Below are 22037 nucleotides of genomic sequence, written 5' to 3'. Positions count from 1 at the left end.
CTTTGCCTGCTTTTTTCTTTTTATTTAACGTTGGGTTTTTTTTTTGGTTTTGTTGGTGGTTGAATTTCTTTGTCATATAATTTAAGGCCCATTCGGCCCGACATTGTTGAAATTTCGTCCAATTGTTTGCTACAGCCTTTTTATAATTCTGCATGACGTGAATAATTATAATATGAAATGAGAAACACAAAGTTTTGATGTTTTCTTTGTTTTTTAGCAGGAAGTCGTGCAACGCAACTGTGTTGAAAGGGATGATGGGCAGCCATCAAGCAAGAAAGCAAACTGGGGACATTAAGAAAAATGGACCCACAGTTGAAACAATAATAATTCAGGAATTCATTGTTTTTTATAGAATTTTTCAAGTACCAGAGATTTGTCTGTAAACGTTGAATTGAACCCGTGTCATGGAAGAATGAAAAATTTTATGGTCCGCTCAGACCTGCTAATAGATTTGAATAGATTTTAATATGAAGGGTAGCATAATAACTTTGCTATCAAATAATATCATTTTAAAAGCAAAGAATTTGAAGTTGAATCTTCTAAGTTTCCTCCAATTAGATGTAACTATCCTTAGGCAATCAATCACCCAATAATTCAAGTTGGAGTCAAGAGCTTCCTGTTTGTATTATTGAAATGCATCGTGTATAGTGTAGATGATAATAGGGTGATAGCGTCAACGATTTGAACGTTAGTTCTTAAAGCAACCAAAGGAAAATAGTAAACTGATTTGAGGGTTTGAGGGCAATGTTAGGCTCGTCAAATTACTTTGCGGTTCAAATTGCATGCCTTGTTGACTTACACCACTTTGTTAAGATATGGGACGATGTAGGGGGTACTGTTTTCAAAACACTTTTTCAATAGCCACCACTCAGCATGACAAAGAGGGCTTCATCTTTTGGGCTGGATAGTGCAGCTTGATTCCTAGTCTAGACCCACTTTTTGGATTGTGTTTATTGTTCACTTATTTGCAATAGTGGGCTGACAATTTCGTATTGAAGTGGGCTCCTAGTTTTGATTATAGGCAGGCGGCCATGGAAACTGTGGGTGAAGCCTGAAGAACCCACCCACCCCCCCGGCAAAACGGGAAGTATTGAAGTAATGAAAATGATGGTGTCAGTATTTGTTTTCTTTAAACTGAATTTTGGGACTTCGGACTTTGGTTCCTAAAAGCTTTTTGAATGACTGAATTTGGTTTCAAGAGATGGGGCTGCCGCAGTTACATGTCAGAGGAGGTGATAGGTTGGCCAACATTGATTGGTCGCTGTACAATTTCCTGTTTCTCCGTTTTGATCACTCAGTCCGCTCTCTTTCTGGTTCCTCTCTTCTTCGCAGCCGCCCCAATCCTCATTCAGCTCACAATCTCAGGTCATCTTATTTAACTTAACACATATTTGAAACTGTTCATGCTTTTGTTTTCTGTAGTTTTAACAAATCTCTCTCTTTATCTGCAGCTTTAGTTTTGCTGGCAGTCGTGGGATTTGGGGGTTGGTGTAGGCGTCTTCATGGATTCCATGCATCAGCTCCAGCTTTTGTTTTCTTCAATATATTTTTTTTCTGGGGTGTTTATATTGCTATTATTCGACAAGGTAACCTTCACTACCATTAATTTTTCTTATTTTAATCACTCCCATTTTGGGGAAATGACAATTTTATTAGCATAACTATAATCCGAATTGTTTGGCATCTGTGTTTCTTTGTTTGTTTGGATAAAGTTTAATCTCACTGAGATAATGGTGTGCTATTATTAGTTAACAAGATAGTAGCCAGTCCATTTTCAATAATTTGAATGTGAAAATGGGGAAATCGTTTTGTCATATGAAGACAAGCAATTAACTTCTTTGAGCTTCTTCAGCAATTAGCTTGTTTTACAACAGGCCATTCTTTGTCTTATTTGCAGCAATTTCACGTTTTGTGGACATTGTGTTCAATATAGAGATGATCATGCTCATCATTGGTCTATTTAGGTTGTTTTTCTTTGCTCTTTCTGTCTTTTGCAACACCTATAATTTGCTAGGTCACAGTGAAAGGTTGTTCTGCTATATTGTTGATCATTGATCAATCATGCTAATTATGTGGTCTTTAATGGCAGGATAATGGTAAAGGATCCTGGTTTTGTGGCACAGGAGTCTGTTTGTTTGGACGTACTTGATGAAAGTTCTGTTCTTGGTGTTCAAACTCACAATGAGGTTGTTTAGTTACATTTTTGGTTGTTCATGTAAGCCTTCAAATAGACAAAACATGGTAACACGTGCATTTCTGCAAAAAGCTAGAAGTAACTGGGTTAGGGGTCTCTATTTTTCACCTGTTTCAAGATGTATTTACCTATTAAAAAATTGAAGTTCAGTCTGTTTTGAAATATGCATATTCTTCCTCCTTTGATTCTATCTGTGACTTTCAAAATGCAAAATTTTCCATATCAACCTTTTTCAAGTCTCTAATGAGTTTCATCACATGTTTCCTCAATTTTATCAGTCTTACTGGTGTTTTCTTTCTCAGAGCTTTCTTTTGCAAATGAGAGTAAGATACTGTAAGAGCTGCAAGACATATGTACAGGCGTTTGACCACCACTGCCCTGCTTTTGGGAACTGTATCGGTAATGAAAATCAATTTACATTTGGGAATGTTTTTATTTGTCCTTTGATTTGTTGCTACCATCTTAATCATTCTTCCCTTTAAATTATTATCATCTGAAGTAAATATTATCATCCTAGGTGGTTGATGATGTTTTTATGTCATTATGCAGGTCAGAAGAATTATGTCCTCTTCATGGTTCTTCTTGTTGGATTTATTACTACTGAAACGTTTTACGCTGTTTGCTCATCCCAGTGTAAGTATAAGCTTGATGATACCGGAATTGTTAATCTATTAGATGTTAATTTACAAGAAAACCCTGTGGTACATTTGGATGTTTAACTTATGTTGCAATTATTTGATGATCTGATGCTTTACCTTGACCTTCGAGACTAAATCTTGCTGGGTCTTCCAATGCTTTGTGAACTATTGGAATTTTTTTGCCCTCTTTTTCTATAATTATTTAATTGCTTAAGCCCTTGTTTATTTGCAGTCACCACAAAATTTCCAGTTTTGGAAGGAAATAAATTGGGGGTAAGTCATTGCTGCAATGGTTTTATTTAATATTTTTATTTATGTTATCAGTGCTTATATATTAATTGTTTCTCCCTTTTTCTGGGTGTTCTTGGTATAGACTAATCCCATCTTGGTGATTGCAAGAAGCACATTGCTATTTTCTCTTCTCCAAGTGCCATGGCAGGTTTCTATTGGTTTTTGGCTTTGAAGAATGTGCTTGTTTCTTAATCTTTTAGGTACCCAGTGATGTTTATTTCCTTGATAAAACATCTTTCATCATATTTTTGTATCAATACAGGGGCTGTTTCTGATCTGGCATGTCTATTGCATATGTTTCAATATCAGAACTGAAGAGTGGGTAAGTTCCTATGTAGACCATGGATAAAAGAAAAAATTGGATATATTTTCAAATGCACGGTATCTGAAACCATTTGTTTATTCTGCAGTATGGATAATAAGAAGCAACATACTGTTGTTATTTTCATTTTAATTTTTGACTTATCCAGGTAAACTGGAAGAAGTATCCAGAGTTCCAACTTAATGCTTCATCCTTACCAGGTGACGCATTCTATAGCACAATTCTTTTTTCTGAAATTCCATAATTTGTAATGTTCTATTCCTTATTCTAATTTTTGTTCAATTGGTTGTACCCAGGAGAGAATTATCATGAGTTTACAAATCCGTATGATAAAGGAATCCTACAAAATGTCAAGGAGTTTTTAACATCTAAATGATAGAAGTGTTACTGCCCATCTTTCTCCAGGACCTTCCTAGCTGGTTGTCCCTTCCATGCTTAGTAGCTGCTTTGTCTTTGGGGACAGTCCTTGCATGCATGTAGAACATTTCGGTATTTAGTTTGACAGCAAGTGCCTTCAAGAGGTCGATTAGGGGTCATTGATGCTTGAATATGTGCTTGGATATCTATCCAACTGAAGGACCTAGCTTGGTCGATGTTAGAATACAAAACTGAAGCATTCTCCTTTAAATATCAAATTTTGGCTCATATAGATTTACCACCTATGTGCATATTTTTTTTTTTCATTGAACAGTTACCTGAAACAAATATATTGACAACTTTCTGTAACTAACCTTCACTCAAACTGGGAATGAAAGTAAACATCATTCCTTTAATTCTAGGTGAGCTATCGCCACAACTTGTAAGTGTGGTTTGTCTCTCAATCTCTTCCCTTTTTTCTTTTCTTGAGAGAGAAATACCACAACTTAATGATAAATAACAGATATTCTGTATGCACACTGCAGAACATAACCCAAGTTAAGTTTGAGTAAGCTGTAGTAATTATTGGTAACATTGATAGGCTGTCTTTTCTTTCCAGAAATGTAAAATGATGACCCAGTTGGGTGGAAACCTGACAGTTGGATGATAAAATGGAAAGCAAGTAACACTTAATCTTTATTGGATTTAATTACAAGGATCTTAAATCCAGCAGGCCATGACAACACAGAGACAAAACAGAACAAAACCACACGTTTTTCCCTTCATGGTACTTTTTTTTGGCTCAAAAACAATTTTTAGCCAGAAATCTCAATGGGCTTGACTTCAGGTTTCTTCTCCTCCTCCTTGGCAACAGTTACAGTAAGTACACCATTTTCCATGCTAGCCTTAACCTGATCCATCTTTGCATTTTCAGGCAACCTGAACCTCCTCAGGAACTTGCCACTGCTCCTCTCGACGCGGTGCCACTTGTCATTCTTCTCTTCTTTTTCTTTGCTCCTCTCCCCACTTATCTGGAGGATCCTACCTTCCTCAACCTGAACTTTCACCTCTTCTTTCTTCAGTCCCGGGAGGTCAGCTTGAAAGATATGCACTTCCGGGGTCTCTTTCCAGTCGACCCTTGCATTGGCAAAAGCTGAGGCTTCACGTCCTGAAAAGGGCACGTTGGCAAGCATTGAGCTGAAGAATCCATCGAAAGGATCCCATATGTCCAGTGAAAATGGATCAAAGACATCGGTTCGTATGCCTCCGAGTATACTGGGAATGAGTGACATGTTTGGAAACTTTGAAGCTGATGGAAATCTTCAGTACTAAATGGCTTTGCTTTGTTCTCTTCTTCGATGGGTGAGAAGTTGAATGAGCAAGCTATATATAGAAATGAGAAGAGGGTTCTGGTTTCCTTGTTTCCTTTGCAAAAGAGGTAAGGAGTAGAAGCTTCTGGTACTTTCTCTAATTATTAAATAGATAAATAGATAGAACGTGATTGGAAGCTGATCCTCTTTTCTACAAACTTCTACCATCTTCAGATATATCAGTATCTATCCTTTTCAATGCATTCAACTTTCAAAGCCCTCCACTTTCTCCTGGTCCCTACCCACGATTAGAAGGAAACTTTTGATTTATCTTTAATTGTTTGTATTGACGTGAGCAGAGAGGATATTACAATCATTACAGCTTTGGTTAACTTCTTTATCTATAAAATTTGGAAGTCAAGAAGATTATTAGTAGCAGCAAGTGTCCATTGGAGAAAAATGACAATTAAAGCAAAGATGTTTCTTGGTTTTTATATGTTAGTATAATCTGAGTGAACAGGTCAATCAAAGTCCATTGGAACTGCCAAAGCAAGCAAGCAACTTCCAAAGAGAAACCTAATATCTTTTACTGTTTGTTCAAAGTGATCAGATCAACCAAAGTCCACTTAAACATTCCTGTCTCGAAGTTTGTTCATTCATCATTAAACTGATCAGATATATCTCACTTCTCTGCAAAAATCTTGATCATGAGCACACCTTTAAGGCGGCAATTTTTTGGTACAGGACTGGTCATGAACACCAGCTATGAGTATATCAATCTTTTATCTCAAATTCTTGCTTGATTCACTTCATTTTCTTTAAAAAGGAAACATTCCCCGCTTTGACCATGTTCTCTAGCCATTCAGGTGGAAGTTATCATTTTTGTTTCTTATAACAGCATTGCTGTTCAATTAAGTAGATGTTTGGTTCTTTGCTAAAATGTTGAATGGAGAATATAATGTATTACAGTAAACTACTGAATAGGGAGATGATAGTTGTTCTTGCAATGGCGGTCCACTGCACTTGGCAATCCATGAGACAGAAATGACAGACAGAATTTTTAGATTGAACCAGCTCTCTGGCTATAGAAACACCAAGCCAAGAAAGTATTGATTAAAGAGTACTTCTCTGCTGTCTCTTCCCTGCAGTCAGGGAATCAAATAATCTTTGGATTTTGGTTGATAAAAACCATTACTCCTGCAAAATTAGGCTCTATAAACAAATAGAAATACTTACACAAAAGCTATAACATCATAAAAAAACTGGTTTGATCAGATTGAAGCAAGTACAAATTTATTCTAAACCTTGTCACACACTTTTACATCATTTTAATTAAAAAAAGCATAAGTAAGAAGTACAATGGAAAGACCTAACACTCAAACAAACACTAACAGCATTTGCTTATTGTTTTCATGATTGAGTTCTATGAAACTTTAAGATGTTTTCACCATATTTTTAGCCAGAAATCTCAATGGCCTTAACCTCAGGTTTCTTCTCCTCCTCCTTAGGGACGGTGACAGTAAGCACACCATCTTCCATGCTAGCCTTTATCAGATCCATCTTTGCATTCTCAGGCAACCTGAACTTCCTCAGGAACTTCCCGCTGCTCCTCTCGACGCGATGCCACTTGTCATTCTTCTCTTCTTGCTCTGTGCTCCTCTCCCCACTTATCTGAAGAACCCTCCCTTCTTCTACTTCAACTTTCACCTCCTCTTTCTTCAGCCCTGGAAGGTCAGCTTTGAAAACGTGAGCTTCCGGTGTCTCCTTCCAATCAATCCTTTCGTTAGCAAAGGCTGAAGTTTCACGTGCCAAAGAAGGCACGTTGTTAGCCAATGCAGAGTTGAAGAAGCCATCAAAAGGATCCCATACATCTAGAGAAAATGGATCGAAGACATTGGTTCTTCGGCCACCAAAAAGGCTAGGAACGAGTGACATCCCTGCAAATTAAACTATGAACAAAGGATACAAAGTTAGCTTAAAGAAAGACTTGAAGCTCCAAATATATTTTCCACGATGGGAATTTGGTTGTGATCAGAATGTTTTATATAGATGTGATTCAAGTAAAAGAGGCTTCTAGTTTTTGACATGTCCAAGTTAGTTTAGAAGTTGCAAGAGCTCTCTGGTAGCTTCGGGGCCTTTCTCCCGTTCTATTATTCATTCCTAACTTTACCAACATCCATAATAATTAAAATAAATGTTCTTTAATGAACATGGTTGGATATATATTCTTCTATGATAATCCACAAGCTTCTTTAGCAGTACTCAACCATATATATTTTCCAGCCCAGATTTTGATGAGGAAAATTGGGTACCACTGGGCCTATAGCTTCGACTTTGTGATCTTTACTATCTACATAGTTTCACTTTTATCAACTTTTCACCTACAAAAATGATCACATAATATTTTTTTTTATCTCATTTAATGTCTCATTCGGTATCTCTTTTATAATTTTATGTTATTTATTCAGGAAATTTTTTATATTAATGGTATTTTTATTATTAAATTATTTATTTTTAATTTTCAGGTTTAGAATAAGATATCGAACTAAGCAGCACGTAGGGTAGAATATTTTTACTATTCCTTAAAAATAAAAAAACTTTATGTACAAGATATAATTCTTCATTCTCCCTTCCTTTTTGGGTCCCTTCATGGTGGGTTCTCTGGTGGGCCAAAGTCCCAAAGACCTTGCAACGGCCCAATGGAACAAAATGGGCTGGGCCCAAATTGTTTCAGTTAGAATGCTAGATCAGGATACTGGGCCTTAGCCCATTACACAGTTGTGAAATAAAAAAAAAACAAAAAAAAAAACGAAACTTCTTTAGAATCCCTCTCCCCTCTTTCTTTCCTTCTTTTTTTTTTAATATACCTTGATAAAAAAAAAAAAGAAATTATTCTTTTGAACAAAAACAGTAAGCCAAAAAATCTGACTTTTTCGATTAAAATAGCTTCAATCCAGAGTTTAGGTCCACCACGACGACTCGTGAATTATTCAAAAAATGCCAAAGCAAAAGAACAAAATCACGTCTACCTAAACTCAGTTTTACTTGTCAAAAGTTTCCATGAAATCTAACAAGTTAGCCAAACCTTGCTTAATTTCTTCATTCTAACCTCTACTTTCCCTCTAACAGTTACATACAACTCTGTTGTTCTTTGCATCTTATAGGAACTAATCCTATTAAGTCTAGCTTTTAGCTTCATCCCTGTGATGATGGAAGAACAAACGCGTCCTTTGGGCTTTCTAAGACAAAACCAAAAGCAATGCCTTTTGTTGCTGTCTCTTCAATGTAAAGCTGTTCCTAAAAAAAAAAAAGCCCAACAGCAGCGTCTATTCTGAAGGACTTGGCCGACAAATATTATATTATTGCGTATAATTAACTGAAATTTTAAATATAGCTTTTAGGTAAGCTTTTATAAGATTTAAATAATCTAAAATTATTGAAATATTACATATTAAACTCAGCCAAAGACGCTTAATCTTTCACGAAACATACTTCTCATCTATACGTTTCGGCTGACAAAACAACAACCATTAAACTCTTTTTACCTCTCAAATTTGGTATCCTCTTTGATGGCTACGTATAAGATCCCGTTGGTGTTGGAATGCTGCTTTGGGCCCATCCACTCTCGTACAAGCTATACATTCCAGAAAGCTACTTGACAAATTTTCTCTTTCTTTCTCCCATTGTTGGACTTAGTTTTCGAGTTCCTGGTTCTCCGGTAAAAGCAGCAACTTGACAGCCCTGATCATCATCTTTCTCTTTCATTTAATTAGCTTAGTATATTCTCAACCAATGAGATTGTGAACAATAAAGCAGGGTACGTGGAATCTGGCCCAAAGATTCCCATCAATCTTTGCAACTTGCTATGTAAGCGTGCAAATTGCAGCAACATTGGATCTTCGACTGCTTGCAGATCACGTCCCATACTCTTTTTATTCAAAATTCTATTAATTATGCCTGTTAAATTTTCCTAAGCTGATAACAATCAAAGCATAATCAATCTCTTTCGTTTGCTTGAAAAAACCATACATTCAGTTAATGGATCCAAAACCCCTGAATTATTTCATTTTAAGTTGAAAATAATCAATTTATTTTAACTTAAACAACGATATCATAAATATTACTTTTTTCATCGTAATCTCATTCATGATAAGTTATCATTTAATAGGTTCATTGCCTTTGTACATTAAGGGATGTATTACAATAATGATAAAGAAATTTCAAATCGATTAAGTTGAGAGTACCTTATGCATATAAATATAACAAGAGTTTTCACTTATTTAAATTGATTTCAAGTTCGATATCCATCTTAAAAATTCAACCAAGTCGGAAAGAATCAAGAAATGGAAGTCAAAGTGGGAGGGAGTTAGTTGTTACAAACTCTACACAGGAAATGAAAAAGAGCTTGCTGAAGCAAAACCTCTGCTGATGGTAAGAATTGCTTTCCAATTGATTATCCCTCGTCATCAGAAAAACAACAGGAGGGTCGTAATAACACATGCCTGTAGCTTTCACGCATGATCTGGTAGGAAAAACAAGACAATCATGAAGCCTGGATAGCAAACAGATGTAGTCTTCCATTAAAATAACTAGTTTGACGCATCAACAAAATTTTGTTCTGATAATTAAGCAACCAATCATATTAATTAATTAGATATTACTTGTTTTATATATAGCAGACAGTCAATTTGCTGGTTGCAGAACCAAATTTCCTGCAATTGATGAGTTCAGACTTAGCTAATAACAAACTAACTACAGAATTTTAATTATGGGGTTCATAAGATCAGAAAAAGATGTTAATATGACGAGTTGTTAGCTAGGTTCAACCAGATATCTTATACTAATATGGAAAAACATTTTTAAATTAAACTATCTCAACTTATACTTGTTTGAATAGGTCAGAAATTCATTGGGCTAATTTCCCTCAAGCATGGATTTGCCTTTGCTTGAAGACCTACTTACATCAACCCGTTATATATATATACAGAGAAAACTCTAAAATTAACCAAGCATATCAACCGGTTACATCAGCCGCCGTTGGCAATTTGACATGTTTTCCTTCTCTGTTCTTTTCTATTACACTTGTTCCATACAACTGCCTGAAAATGTCTAAATTTAATCCTTAATCAAATTAGTTTTTACTCAAAGTTTAAGGTGAGAGGTCTCTTTGGCTAATATACTCACGAAATTACTAGTATTAGGTATTTTCTTTAATTTTACATATTTATATATTAGAGTCATTTTTAACTGTATTTTTGCCCTATTCTCCTGCAGGATGGTAGGCAAAACGTCGCCGTCCCCCTTTCCCCCTTTTCAAGTCAAACAAACACTTTCAAATATATACATAAACTCCAAAAAAAGAATCAAGAAAAATGTCAAGAAATCTAAGTTGTAACCGTAGGAACTTTCTCAAGGTTTTTTTTTAATTTTTTATAATTAAGGGAAAGAGAATTTGAATTTTGTTTTTTAAAAAGAAAAGTCATGTACCAATCAATAAATCAAATAATCGAATGTAAAGTTATTTTATTATTATTTTTGAATGAAAAGAAGTTTCTTTGTCTTCTTGTAGATTATATGAATTTTTTCACTTTATCTTAATGTATTTGTGTTCAATAATTTTTGAGTACTTCTTTATTCAAACGAGTATGACATTTACGTTATTAAAAACATGATGTAAACGTTTACCGTCTCTAATACCCTATTCCGAGTCCATAGATAACACATATAAACCTTCCATACCATGAATGGATCTGCATAAAAGAGGAGGAATAAAAAGAGCTATTTAAGGTAGAAGTAAGCAATCTTTGTGAGCCATTAGTTATGGGGGGGGTGCGTTCATTCCTGGAGATAAGCTGCATTAGCATATTCATATATTCCGTTGCTTCAGCGTTGACTGATAAATTATTGGGAATAGCCAAGGGCCATTTGCGGTTGATGTGGAGTCAAAGGAAATGCATGGTCCCAAAGATAAATAGCTTTGGATCCTCAGTTAGAGAGGCTTCTTACTTGGATATATATGTATATATCATGATCAGTGCATGATGGGATTCGAAGAAAATCAATGGAACCCACCCAATGGTGATAACATGACATCTTTTGGGTTCTTTCTCGCTAAGCTTTTTTGCCAAATTATTTCAATCTTAACAGGGAAAAAAGGTAATGGACAGTTGCATTTGGTTTTCCATGAATTTATTAAGTACTAAATATATTCAGATATTGTGAAGGAAAACCTGTAAAAAAATAGTTAAATAGGTAGAAAAACCCCATTAGATCTATCCTAACTACTACTCTTTTTCAACTTTTTGTTCACTTAAGCTATAATCAAGGGGAGAAATTGATACTGTTTGTTCATGAGTTGGCTTCATGATTATTGTCTTGAGCATTACATTTTTCCTTTTTTCCTCTTTGTAAAAAAAATAAAAGAATGGGTTTATAATCAAAATCACCATGATAATAGGAAAGTGATTGGCCGTCTTCTTCACATAAAAATCATGGAAAAACAAAAAACTATTGATCAATCCATCGACATTTCACTAGCCGAGAGAACGATTCATGATCTGCCCTTTATAATTTCTATCATGGTTTTTTGGGTTAGTGAGTACCATAATAGAGGGGCATCCCCCTAATTAGTGATGGATGCATGCTTTCATAATGATGTTGAGTGTTCTTAATTTTCCCAATTGATGGACCTTTGCCCCCCTCAACTAGCATGTGACTTAGTTGGCTAAGCCTTTGGTCCCCTCTAATGGCTAAATCCTTTCCCAATGCAATTTTGTTCATTAGGTACTATAGTAATTGCTTTATAAATTGCTAGCACCGACATTTTGTTCCCTTTATACTTGTAAAGATAGCTTGATTTACATTAAACGTACCTCCCCCCTACCCTGGATCCCATTCTTCCCACTTTCCAGGAAAGTTTAGGAATACTTGTTTAAATTGAAAGAGGCAAAAAAAGGCTAGCTTGAGATTTTAGTATTATTGAAGGATATATAGGGTTTCAATGCTATCATGTATAAATTAAGTTCAAAAATTATACAACGAGTTGGGAAGAGAATAAGGACCGCAGATAGAGCTACTTCACTTCAAAATTTTATAATAAATATTCGCAAAATAACAACTCAAGTTTGGTTTAATGGTTTACAAAAGATTAGGGAGTTTAGGGTTAAATTCTATCATTCTATCTTTAAAAAAAATACTTATAAAGTATAGATTCGGACATATTATTGTTTAAGAATTAAACAAGTCATCACAATTCTAGTGTCAATGTATAACAAACAAAAGAAGGAAAATTGTTAGTTCATGAGGCTTCATGCTTTAAAAAGTGAGAAAAAAAAAGGAAGATTTGCTCAAATTGTGAATAGACTTGTCTTTTGGTACATATCAAATCTAATCCTGCTTGCCCCTGATCCAATATTCCTAGATGCCTCATGCCTGGCAGGATCCATCCTTCAGAATCGATTTGGAGGCTTCTCCAAAAGGCAATTAGCATTTTAAAGAAGAAAGAAAAGGAGAATGATGAAGGGTTTGTTAAGCACTGATTTGTTCCTTGACATTTACAGGATTCTCGAGTAACCCAGCCACAAGTTACTTGAAAGAAAAGAATATGCGGCAGCCGGCCATGGTCACACATACACAACAAAACTTACATTTTACCCCATTTCCAAAAGTTAAAAGGCATGAATTAGCTCATTATACTCTTGAGACTCAAGTCTTCTTCAATTTTAAATTTTCAACTTAAAGCTTCAAGTCAAAGAGTGCAAGAAGATTTAATGCTTTAGATAATGGGTTTTTTTTTTGGGGCTTAAACACCAAAAGAATATTTAGTGAAAGACATGACAGAGGTTATAGCAACTTGCATTGATTTGTGAATGAACTCTATCATTTTGCAGGGCTCTGGTATTGCATTCTTTTTCTATCCTACCTGCTTTCACACATTGTATTTTGTATTTGTTTTGTCTCATTTTTCTTATCGTTTTGTCGTGAGAACATGTGCAGATGATAGTTCACCATGTTCCATGCATGCAGCCATCTGAGCCCAGACAAAAATCTTTTTTGGAAAACTAGGAACTGCTGCACGATCCGGCATCTATACCTGAAAATGGCTTTCGAAACTTTGCATCAATTTATTGGAACAGGTGTTCAGTTGATAATTGCAAAACATTGGGTATCGTTTGGTTTAATGATAATGTGTAAACATTGAGATGTAATTCATGCTGTCCAATGGTATTGGACAAAATTATATGCTTCTGAGTTTTACTTTACACGTCACAGAAACAAACGCTGCCCAAATATAGTAGAAGACAATGGATAGGAAATCCGCTATTGCGAGATCAAGAACAACCACATCAAGTACTTAGGCCAAGAAATTGCTTAAATAAATAGATCAAGGTTTTGCATACAACAAAACTGGACATTGTTCTTCTATATGTTGAAACTCAAAATTTTTGTTTTTGAAAAGCATATTTATTAGCCTTGAGAATCAGTGTATCATTTTAAGTCTCTTGTTTAATTGGGAGGAAACTTTCCATGACATAAGGACATGGTACAGGCAAAAAAAAAACACTTGTATAATTACAAAAGATAATTACCGTTCAATGATTTTATTTAAAATCCTATCCAATTGTTTCAAAAAGTAAATCACAGCTTACTAACCCTAAAACAAAAACTTGGATATTTATCAATTCAGAATAATACTCATGTTAACCCGATCAAACAATTATAATTATAAACCTACATTCTTATATTTATAAGATTCACAATTCATAACAAGATTTCGTATTTTCATATTTATAAACTTGAAATTCTCAAAATTTATATTTAATCGGATCTAGAGATGCCTTTACCCCATATATTACTTAAGAAGATTCAAATACTTTGCTTTAGCTTTGGCATCATCCAAAACGGTTCCAAATGTTGGTTCAAACAAGTTGAAGTTTTTACAAGAAATATATTTCTTTAAAGGAAATTGCTTTTACTAGAATCAGATTTGCTATCTTACAAACCCAGTTTGATTATGTTTCTTCCCGGCATGTGATGTATATGATGCACTTTTCTTCATGCCTTCTTTTACCACTCTTTCATATTAAATGATCAAAAGGAGAAAATCCCTTCCTTGGGGATGTTTTCTTTAGACTACATTTTCCTTTTAGGAGGAAAAGAATTCTTTAAACTATGCAAACATATACATGTGTGAACATAAATCTCTTCTTGCTTTAAAGATATTTGACTTTACACAAATAAAAGAATTGTTCTTCTATTCTACATATTGATCATATTGGAGTTTATATTTGTCACGTATCTATTTTCATGACCAAATTTATTAATTGCATAATCTTTAGTGTTAAGTTTTTTTATTTATAGTTTGATAGATTTATAACAAATATAAACTAACCAATGAAGTTTTTTTTGACCAATAATTTATAATATATAGTTAAGTGTTTATAGGTCGAGCCCAACCTGGCCAAATTTAGTTGACATCTTGAAAATTTGAATTTGATTCGAACTTGTCCATTTAAGTTGGGTTTGCTATGAAAATTTTATAAAATAATTTATATCAATATTTTAATATTTTAAATTGAAATTATACTATATATTAAATATAATAATATTTTGAATTATCATGCTGTGGCACAAGCTAAGTCGGCTTCTTACCTAAAATAGAAAAAACAAAAAGAAAAGGAATCAATTTGACTATTTGATAAATGACTTTGCTAATTGGGGAAAAAAGAAGGAAAAAATTAAAAAAAAATGGTGGTTCCGCGGATAAAACGACACCGCCTCTTTAGTCTTTAGACACTGTCGTTGTCTTTGGTAAAAGATAGCAGGAGGCGATTGACTCGTGACCAGTAGAACAAAGTGACAGTAAATAAAAGTCAAATAAAAAAATTACAAAGGATATTTAAGTAAAACAACCTTAATTAAAAAACACGCTGCGATTTCATTGGCTGATGATTTCACTGTTGTTTTTTAACCGATTTGTCCTCTCCATTTTACCCTTTTTAATCGTACGGCTAAAGCCCACTGACAGAAATAATCAACGGCTGAGATCTTTCGTTTGGATCTTCTCAGACGGGAATCTAATTTGCCCCGAAAAACTAATATCTGACAAATACCCGTAACTCGTCCCAGTGACTGTCACGGGCAGCTCCCACTTCCCTCTTCGGGCAGCTACAAACTCCAACACAATTAAAAAACAGAAAACTAAAAATAAAAAAAAGACTTTTTTGTTATTTTTTTTCCTCCTCTTTGTTTCTTCATCGCTCGCTTTAAAGACAACTACTTAAATGTGAACTTTTTGCCAAATTAAGAGAGAGGCCAGGCCACCACCACCACCCACCACCGCCACCAACACCACCGGAGGGCGCCTCGCCGACGACCGGTGGTGAAAGGTTGAAGAAGTGTAAGCCTTTTGTCTTCTTGAAAGATGGGTCAGGGGCTGAGTTGTGCGACGAGTCAAGAGAATGGATTGTTTAGTGCAGTTCAAGTTGGAGATTTTGAAACAGTTGAAGCTTTGTTAAAAAGAGACGCCAATCTTTTACATCATACAACTGTTTATGATCGCCACTCTGCCATTCATATAGCTGCTGCTAATGGCCAAATCGAGGTGGGTAGTCCCTTTTGCGGTTTTTGAAGACTGCGTATTTTTTTTTCTTTGGATGAAGTTTGGTTCTTTTTAGCTTCTTCGTTGCTTGTTGAAACCATATTCGGTTTCATTCCCTTGATGTGAAGATGTTTTCTTCTTTTGGTTGGTAGATTTTGGCTATGCTTTTGGGGAAATCCGTGAATCCGGATGTAGTGAATCGTCACAAGCAGGTAATTTTTCTTTCTGAAAGTTTTGAATTCTTTTTGGTTATCTATTTGCTTTAATTAGTTTTTCAATTTGTTTCCTTTTCAATGTTTTTAGACTCCACTTATGTTGGCTGCAATGCATGGGAAGATCTCCTGTGTGAAGAAGCTCATTGAAGCCGGGGCAAATGTGAGCCATTTTTCTTCTTTATTTTTGCGTTTAATTCCCGGGGTTTTTTTTTATAAGTTTCAATTTCATCCATTTATATGTTTTACTAAATATAAATTTGATTTGAATGATCTGATTTGTGCTTTTCAGATCTTAATGTTTGATTCCCTTCATGGAAGAACTTGCTTGCACTACGCAGCCTATTATGGTCACTCTGACTGCCTTCAAGCAATCCTCTCTGCTGCTCAATCTAGCCCTGTTGCTGTTTCTTGGTGGGGGCTCTTTTTCCTATCAAGATTGTTTGACTTTCTTTTTTCTTAATCTATTTTGATTAATTTGGGTGATTGATCTCACTTTTTAGTTAATCTTATATTTTTGGATCGGATTTGATATCAGGGGATATGTAAGGTTCGTGAATACAAGAGATGCTAGGGGCGCCACTCCCTTGCACTTAGCAGCCCGTCAAAGGCGGCCCGATTGCTTACATATCCTGTTGGACAATGGTGCTCTTGTTTGTGCTTCAACGGGTGGATATGGGTACTAGTTCATGTGAAGTTATCGATCATTATTGATTATTCATTTTAATCTTTCACAAATGGATAAAATGATTGAAAATCTGTTCTTTTCAGTTGTCCAGGAAGCACTCCTCTTCATTTGGCTGCTAGAGGGGGATCTCTTGATTGCATCCGCAAGTTGTTGGCATGGGGTGCAGATCGTCTTCAAAGAGATGCATCTGGGTATAGTTTAATGTTATTCTTTAAATGGATGTCTAAATGATTATTCTATCAATGATCTTTTGTCCCCGAAGTTTTGAATGAAAGCATTTCAAGAGATTCCTAAGTTAGTCTCATGATATTCGAGTCAATCTATCTTGTCCTACATGGTCTTATGTAAACTGGTGGGGTTCTATTCCCAGGTGTTGATGCTTTTTTCACTCATTTTCTCTTGCATGTGTAGATAATACTCGTGTACTTATTTTGGCTGTAAAATTTGAGCTTGTCGTTATTATTTATTCTTTTGGCTTATAATTATTTTTGTTAAGGCTTGCTTTTGTTATGTTCATATCTTTACAGGAGAATACCATATGTAGTTGCTCTAAAGCACAAGCATGGAGCATGTGCAGCTCTGCTAAATCCTTCATCAGCAGAGCCTCTTGTCTGGCCAGCACCTTTAAAGTTCATTAGTGAGCTCAATGAGGAGGCAAAAGTACTATTGGAACAGGCCTTAATGGAGGCAAACAGGGAAAGGGAAAAGAACATCCTGAAGGGAACAGCTTACTCACTTCCTTCCCCCTCTCATTCTGACTCTGGGCTAGATGACAGTATTTCTGAGGTAAAGTATCAGATGCCTTCCTTAAATGTTTTGTTTACTTTTTCTTGTGTAATTTTAAAACCAAATTCAGTTAGCTAAAATCCAATTGTTTTGAAAACTCCCGGGGCAGTACTTGAATATTTTAGACCCAAAGCCATGTGTTCAATTTCCATTTTTAACTTAACTAACTTGGTTTTTGTTCAAAGTTAGTTTCTTTAACTCTGAGTTGTCTAATTTGACCGAAAATGTTCAATCTCTTAAGTGTTCTTCTTTTCCCCTATCTTTACTGAAGACTTGGACCATTAGTCTTTATTGAATGTTTGTTAAAATCTATTTAGTGTATAGCTTAAATCATTTTGTCTTTGCTTGATATGCTATCCATTAAACTAGTGCTACCACAGTGGTTTTAGTTCTGATCTTGGCAGTCTGTCTTTCTTTGTGATTAAATGTACTGACTTGTCCTTGACCCTAGGTTTGAGTTTGGTCCTCCGGGCATCAAGCTAAGATGTGATACAAAGTCTTGAGTTTAATGCTCAGGCAATTTACAGCATAAAGTTTTTTACTTTGGCATGCTCTAAAACCTATAATTAGGTCACTATAATCCATTTTTTGCTTTGACCCTACTAATTATCTGTTGGCTGTAAGTTGTCAAGGACCATATTTCCTTTTAGTAAATGAACTATTTGTAACAGTTGGCAGTTGGCAATGATGGAACTGATAATATTCACTACGGAATTCTTTGATGCAGGCGAGCGATACCGAAGTATGCTGTATATGCTTTGAGCAGATCTGCACAATTGAAGTTCAAGACTGTGGCCACCAGATGTGTGCGCAATGCACACTAGCCCTGTGCTGCCACAACAAGCCCAACCCCACGACTGCGAGTTTAACACCCCCAGTATGCCCCTTTTGCCGGAGCGCCATTGTCCGATTGGTGGTAGCCAAGATAAAAAATTATGATGATACTGATCAGGATATTGGTGACATGAGTTCCTCAAAGGTAAGGAAATTGAGAAAATCAAGGAATTTCAGTGAGGGAAGCAGCAGCTTCAAGAGCTTATCCGCAGTTGGTTCATTTAGCAAGATGGGAGGCCGTGGCTCAGGAAGGATTGCTGCAGAAAATGAATGGATCGATAAGCCTTGAAACTTGGGCATCTTGCTAATTAAAATTTTCAAGCTGTCAATGAAGGATATTCCCTCCTGCTGCAATGGAAAGACAAAAAAACAAAAGGGGGCTAGAGAAAAATCAAGCAATCATGGTGAGGACTGGACCCATTTGGTATACATAGGTAGAGGTCCATTTGCTATGTAGGTTTTGGGGGAAGGAAATAAGCAAAGAAGTGAGTTGCAGGTTTGGGTTGGTAAGTTTGTTAATAGCTGCGTGGGGTCCTATTATTGTAATCTTTGTTTACTTGAGATTGAAGTAGCATTGGTCTTCCTGAGGGTCTGTTAGATGCCTGAATTAGTATTGAAAAAAGGGAAACAATAACAAAAAGAAAAGGAATTCTTTTTCTTCTAGAAGGTAAATTTCAACATTCTTCCATGGCTGCTCCCTAAAATTTGTTAAAGAACCCTTTGGAAAGAGTCAAAAGGATATAGTCTTGAGTTGGGCCTTGACCCCACCAAAACACCATATCATGTCCTCTTTCCAATGAATAGGAGAGTGTTGATTGAGATGTAACACAATTATATTGTTTGATTTTTCCCCCTCCTTCCCCTATTTATGTTTAATGTATGAACCAAGTTTCAAATTAAGGTATAAATAAGGACATTACGTTTGGATGTTGGTTTTCATGTCATATTGTCTCCATCTTTTAATTAACTTGAGTAGCTTATAATACATAACCAAAGTTCTCATTCAATAATTTATACCAAAACCCTAAAATTTCTTGAACTTATCTGATCCAAAGTGATACGAATAAAAAAATTTTAATAATTTTTGTTATTATAAATGTCGGATCACTTTGGATTATTTTTTATTTAAATTAAAATGAGATAATATTAATTTACAATCCAGTAATGAACTTTACTGTTTGATATGAGTAAGCGTGACAAATGTTACCTGAAAAAGGCAAAAAGGTCAAGAAAGATTGAGGGTGACATGTAGAACTTGAAGGAAGCTGGTAGTATGGTAGGGCCAAAGAGTGAAAGAAAAGGCCAAATCGATGGGGAGGAAGAACTAAGTAGGGGGTCCATTTTGGTTGGCCCTTTGGCTTCTTACATGATAACAAGTATTTTGTTTTTTCTTTTGTTTTCGTAATATAAAGGTATAAAGATATGGGACATGTAACATGTACCACCTTGTTTGCTATGCATGATGAATGATGTATGGTGATGTATGGGGGTATGGCATGGCCCACGTCTTACAAAATACAAACAACCATCCCCATTCATTTTTCTTTTCCTTTCAAAGTAAGGCTATGTATTTATTGGTAAGGCCTTGTCGTCTCCACGTTTTTGACTAATGACTTTCTCTTTTGGGTGGATTATTAGTTTATTTGATTTTGATGTTTTGTTTTTGTAGTTTGATTTCAATGTTATGTTATTGTCTAACTTTTGGCATTTTCTTTGAAAATAAATTTCACTTTCAAAGTCTTAAAATGAGAACTAATAATTGTATTCGACTTGAACTATTTATTTTTTAAAAAAAACCATGGATTGAGATTAAATCATGATTCAATAATTTATGAATTTATATTTAATATATTATCAATACATAATATTTTATATTATCATTTAATTATAAATTATCACTTTATAAATGTATAAAAATAAAAATTTTAAAAATTATTTTTAAAATTATAAATATATATCTTATAAAACTCTTAATTTTTAAATTTATTTATTAATGAAGTAGCATTAATATTTATGTCATTTTTGTTTTTTGGTTATGATGTGCGTGGAAATTGGGTTAGTTAGATATTAACTTGCACCTTCAGTTTTACTTTCCTTCTAACTTACTTCCAATTTACCAATTAATCTTTAGGTTTTTGCTTCTTTTAATAATTATGCTCTTAGTGGGTAGGAAAAGGTAAGAATTTATTCAACCCCGAAAGGGACGTACTTAGTGCTTAATCTGTGATTACTTCCATAATCACGTTTTTAAAAGGTTTTTTTATTATTATTATAAGACTCACTTAATTATGCTATTTTATTTAGCAACAAAAATAATTCCACCTTCTATTATTTTTAATTCGATCATAAGATTTAATTAAGCAATAAATCAAAACGTCTTTCAATTAGGTAACCAAGCAATTGATTATTTTTTCACCAATAAATTAAACTTTACAACAAATTCTTTATTTAGATATTGACTTTTTACTTTCTTGGAACAAGGCAAACAAACGAATAGAACCACGTGGTCAGGCATTACCATAGTTAAAAAAAATGTCAAAAGGTCATAATTCAACTCTTGAAAATATAAATATATTTTTTCCCCTTTGTATATAATCTCCTGTTAGAAAACAGTTGGAAATGTCAGAGCTTGAATAATTCCTTGTACCTGGCAAACTTTATCAGTTTTTTCTCTTTATTTTTTCTTTTAAATTTTCCAGGAAAATTTTCATTGGCTTATGAAACACCAAGTACTCATCTCAAACTTTCTTTAATCCTTATCCTTTAATAAAAGCAATTAATGCTGGTAGTAATAGCAGTCAAGGATGAGCCACAAATTGTCCATCAAAGCAGGCTGTGGTTGGACTGAGTTGGCTTATTTACTGTACAATTAAAATATCGAAGATTAGAGAAAATATCTACGAAAAGGTAACCTTTTCATTGGATCTTTAAGATATTAAATTAAAACTTTAAGAATCCTTCAAAGCCTTTTCTCTAATATGAAACTTAGTAACATAATGGAAAAGTGGTTGGAAATTCACATGAATTTCTGGGGAATTGTCATGCTCATACAGGAGAAGCAAAATAAGCCGCCGTTATTTAATTGGAGGACGCGCTTTCCTTGAGGTTGCAAAACAGCAGATCACGCCTAAAAATATCATTTAAAAAATATCTTCAAAAAAAGGGGGCCAAATTAATCTCTTTTTGGAATTAATTGTTGTATTTTGCTTTCGTACGTAAACGAGGGATTGGTTCTGGTTCTATACTGGAGCTTGTTGTTTGGGATATTCGCCAACGCGTTTTCCAACAAGACTTTTCCTCTTTTTTTTTTTGTTTTAAATAAAAAAATTGGACACGTCAAGATTGAAATCACAGGATTTGGCCACTGCATAATTTATCAAGAGAAAATGGGTGTTTGATTATTCATTATTTCTTTATCATTTGTGAGTTATCCCATTATTGATTATCAGAAAAAACAAAATTACATGAAAAAAATAATAGAAAGTAATATTAAATGAAAGAGTTTCTAATTAATTATTTATGTATATAATTGTTAAATCGAGATACACGTATTATATATTGAAATTTTATATTTTAATATCGAGTATATACAGTAAAATTTTTTGAAATTCATTATAAATAATATTGAAGAATATAAAATATAAATTGAAAAAATAATTATTTTTTAATTTAAACTTTTAACATATTTCTTAATAATATAGATTTTTAAGTAAAATATATATTTTTTATATTAATTTATCAATTAAAAAATAAAAACATTTCTTATGTTAAAATTAAAAGGGTATTCAATTTTTTTTAGTTTTTT

General features: G+C 34.3%; 4 protein-coding genes across 8 annotated transcripts; 2 read left to right on the top strand and 2 right to left on the bottom strand.

Moving 5' to 3' along the window:
* The first annotated feature begins 1060 nt into the window (after positions 1–1060).
* On the top strand, positions 1061–4270 carry LOC110412112 (uncharacterized). Of its 5 annotated transcripts, none has more exons than XR_016350969.1 (11): positions 1061–1365; positions 1452–1586; positions 1898–1964; positions 2090–2186; positions 2497–2593; positions 2744–2827; positions 3065–3105; positions 3206–3267; positions 3386–3445; positions 3534–3645; positions 3742–3838. XR_016350969.1 is itself a non-coding variant. In XM_021422566.2 (11 exons), the coding sequence occupies exons 1-11, from the start codon at positions 1179–1181 to the stop codon at positions 3819–3821; spliced, it is 966 nt and encodes a 321-aa protein (XP_021278241.2). In that variant the 5' UTR covers positions 1063–1178; the 3' UTR covers positions 3822–4270. The 5 variants fall into 5 exon arrangements, 3 of the variants coding, with proteins under 3 accessions (XP_089638944.1, XP_089638943.1, XP_021278241.2); XR_016350968.1 differs by having other exon boundaries at positions 3206–3271; XM_021422566.2 differs by having other exon boundaries at positions 1063–1365; positions 3206–3271; positions 3594–3645; positions 3742–4270.
* A 135-nt stretch (positions 4271–4405) lies between these two features.
* On the bottom strand, positions 4406–5607 carry LOC110412113 (18.1 kDa class I heat shock protein-like). The gene has a single exon (XM_021422567.2). The coding sequence runs from the start codon at positions 5092–5094 to the stop codon at positions 4618–4620; it is 477 nt and encodes a 158-aa protein (XP_021278242.1). The 5' UTR covers positions 5095–5607; the 3' UTR covers positions 4406–4617.
* A 752-nt stretch (positions 5608–6359) lies between these two features.
* LOC110411974 (18.1 kDa class I heat shock protein-like) lies at positions 6360–7225 on the bottom strand. The gene has a single exon (XM_021422357.1). The coding sequence runs from the start codon at positions 7045–7047 to the stop codon at positions 6568–6570; it is 480 nt and encodes a 159-aa protein (XP_021278032.1). The 5' UTR covers positions 7048–7225; the 3' UTR covers positions 6360–6567.
* Positions 7226–15300: 8075 nt separating this feature from the next.
* LOC110412739 (putative E3 ubiquitin-protein ligase XBAT31) lies at positions 15301–19171 on the top strand. Its single transcript, XM_021423356.2, has 8 exons — positions 15301–15715; positions 15865–15924; positions 16016–16087; positions 16217–16338; positions 16463–16603; positions 16696–16803; positions 17140–17398; positions 18126–19171. The coding sequence occupies exons 1-8, from the start codon at positions 15536–15538 to the stop codon at positions 18519–18521; spliced, it is 1338 nt and encodes a 445-aa protein (XP_021279031.1). The 5' UTR covers positions 15301–15535; the 3' UTR covers positions 18522–19171.
* Positions 19172–22037: the final 2866 nt, after the last annotated feature.

Source organism: Theobroma umbraticum, unplaced genomic scaffold, assembly GCF_002168275.2.
Source record: "Theobroma umbraticum cultivar Fairchild unplaced genomic scaffold, ASM216827v3 scaffold_95.0, whole genome shotgun sequence".
Classification (NCBI taxonomy): Eukaryota; Viridiplantae; Streptophyta; class Magnoliopsida; order Malvales; family Malvaceae; genus Theobroma; species Theobroma umbraticum.
Note: the sequence above shows the minus strand (reverse complement) of the source record. Positions and strands in the feature narration are given on the sequence as shown.

What these genes read in the sequence shown, in the direction of transcription:
- LOC110412112 (XM_021422566.2), top strand. Translation starts at nt 1,179, where the DNA reads ATGACTGAATTTGGTTTCAAGAGATGGGGCTGCCGCAGTTACATGTCA. An exon ending in CGCTGTTTGCTCATCCCAGT is followed by an intron (nt 2,828 to 3,064) that starts GTAAGTATAAGC and finishes GTTTATTTGCAG; the next exon opens with TCACCACAAAATTTCCAGTT. An exon ending in TTCTCCAAGTGCCATGGCAG is followed by an intron (nt 3,272 to 3,385) that starts GTTTCTATTGGT and finishes GTATCAATACAG; the next exon opens with GGGCTGTTTCTGATCTGGCA.
- LOC110412113 (XM_021422567.2), bottom strand. Translation starts at nt 5,094, where the DNA reads ATGTCACTCATTCCCAGTATACTCGGAGGCATACGAACCGATGTCTTT.
- LOC110411974 (XM_021422357.1), bottom strand. Translation starts at nt 7,047, where the DNA reads ATGTCACTCGTTCCTAGCCTTTTTGGTGGCCGAAGAACCAATGTCTTC.
- LOC110412739 (XM_021423356.2), top strand. Translation starts at nt 15,536, where the DNA reads ATGGGTCAGGGGCTGAGTTGTGCGACGAGTCAAGAGAATGGATTGTTT. An exon ending in TCATTGAAGCCGGGGCAAAT is followed by an intron (nt 16,088 to 16,216) that starts GTGAGCCATTTT and finishes TGTGCTTTTCAG; the next exon opens with ATCTTAATGTTTGATTCCCT. An exon ending in GCTTCAACGGGTGGATATGG is followed by an intron (nt 16,604 to 16,695) that starts GTACTAGTTCAT and finishes TGTTCTTTTCAG; the next exon opens with TTGTCCAGGAAGCACTCCTC.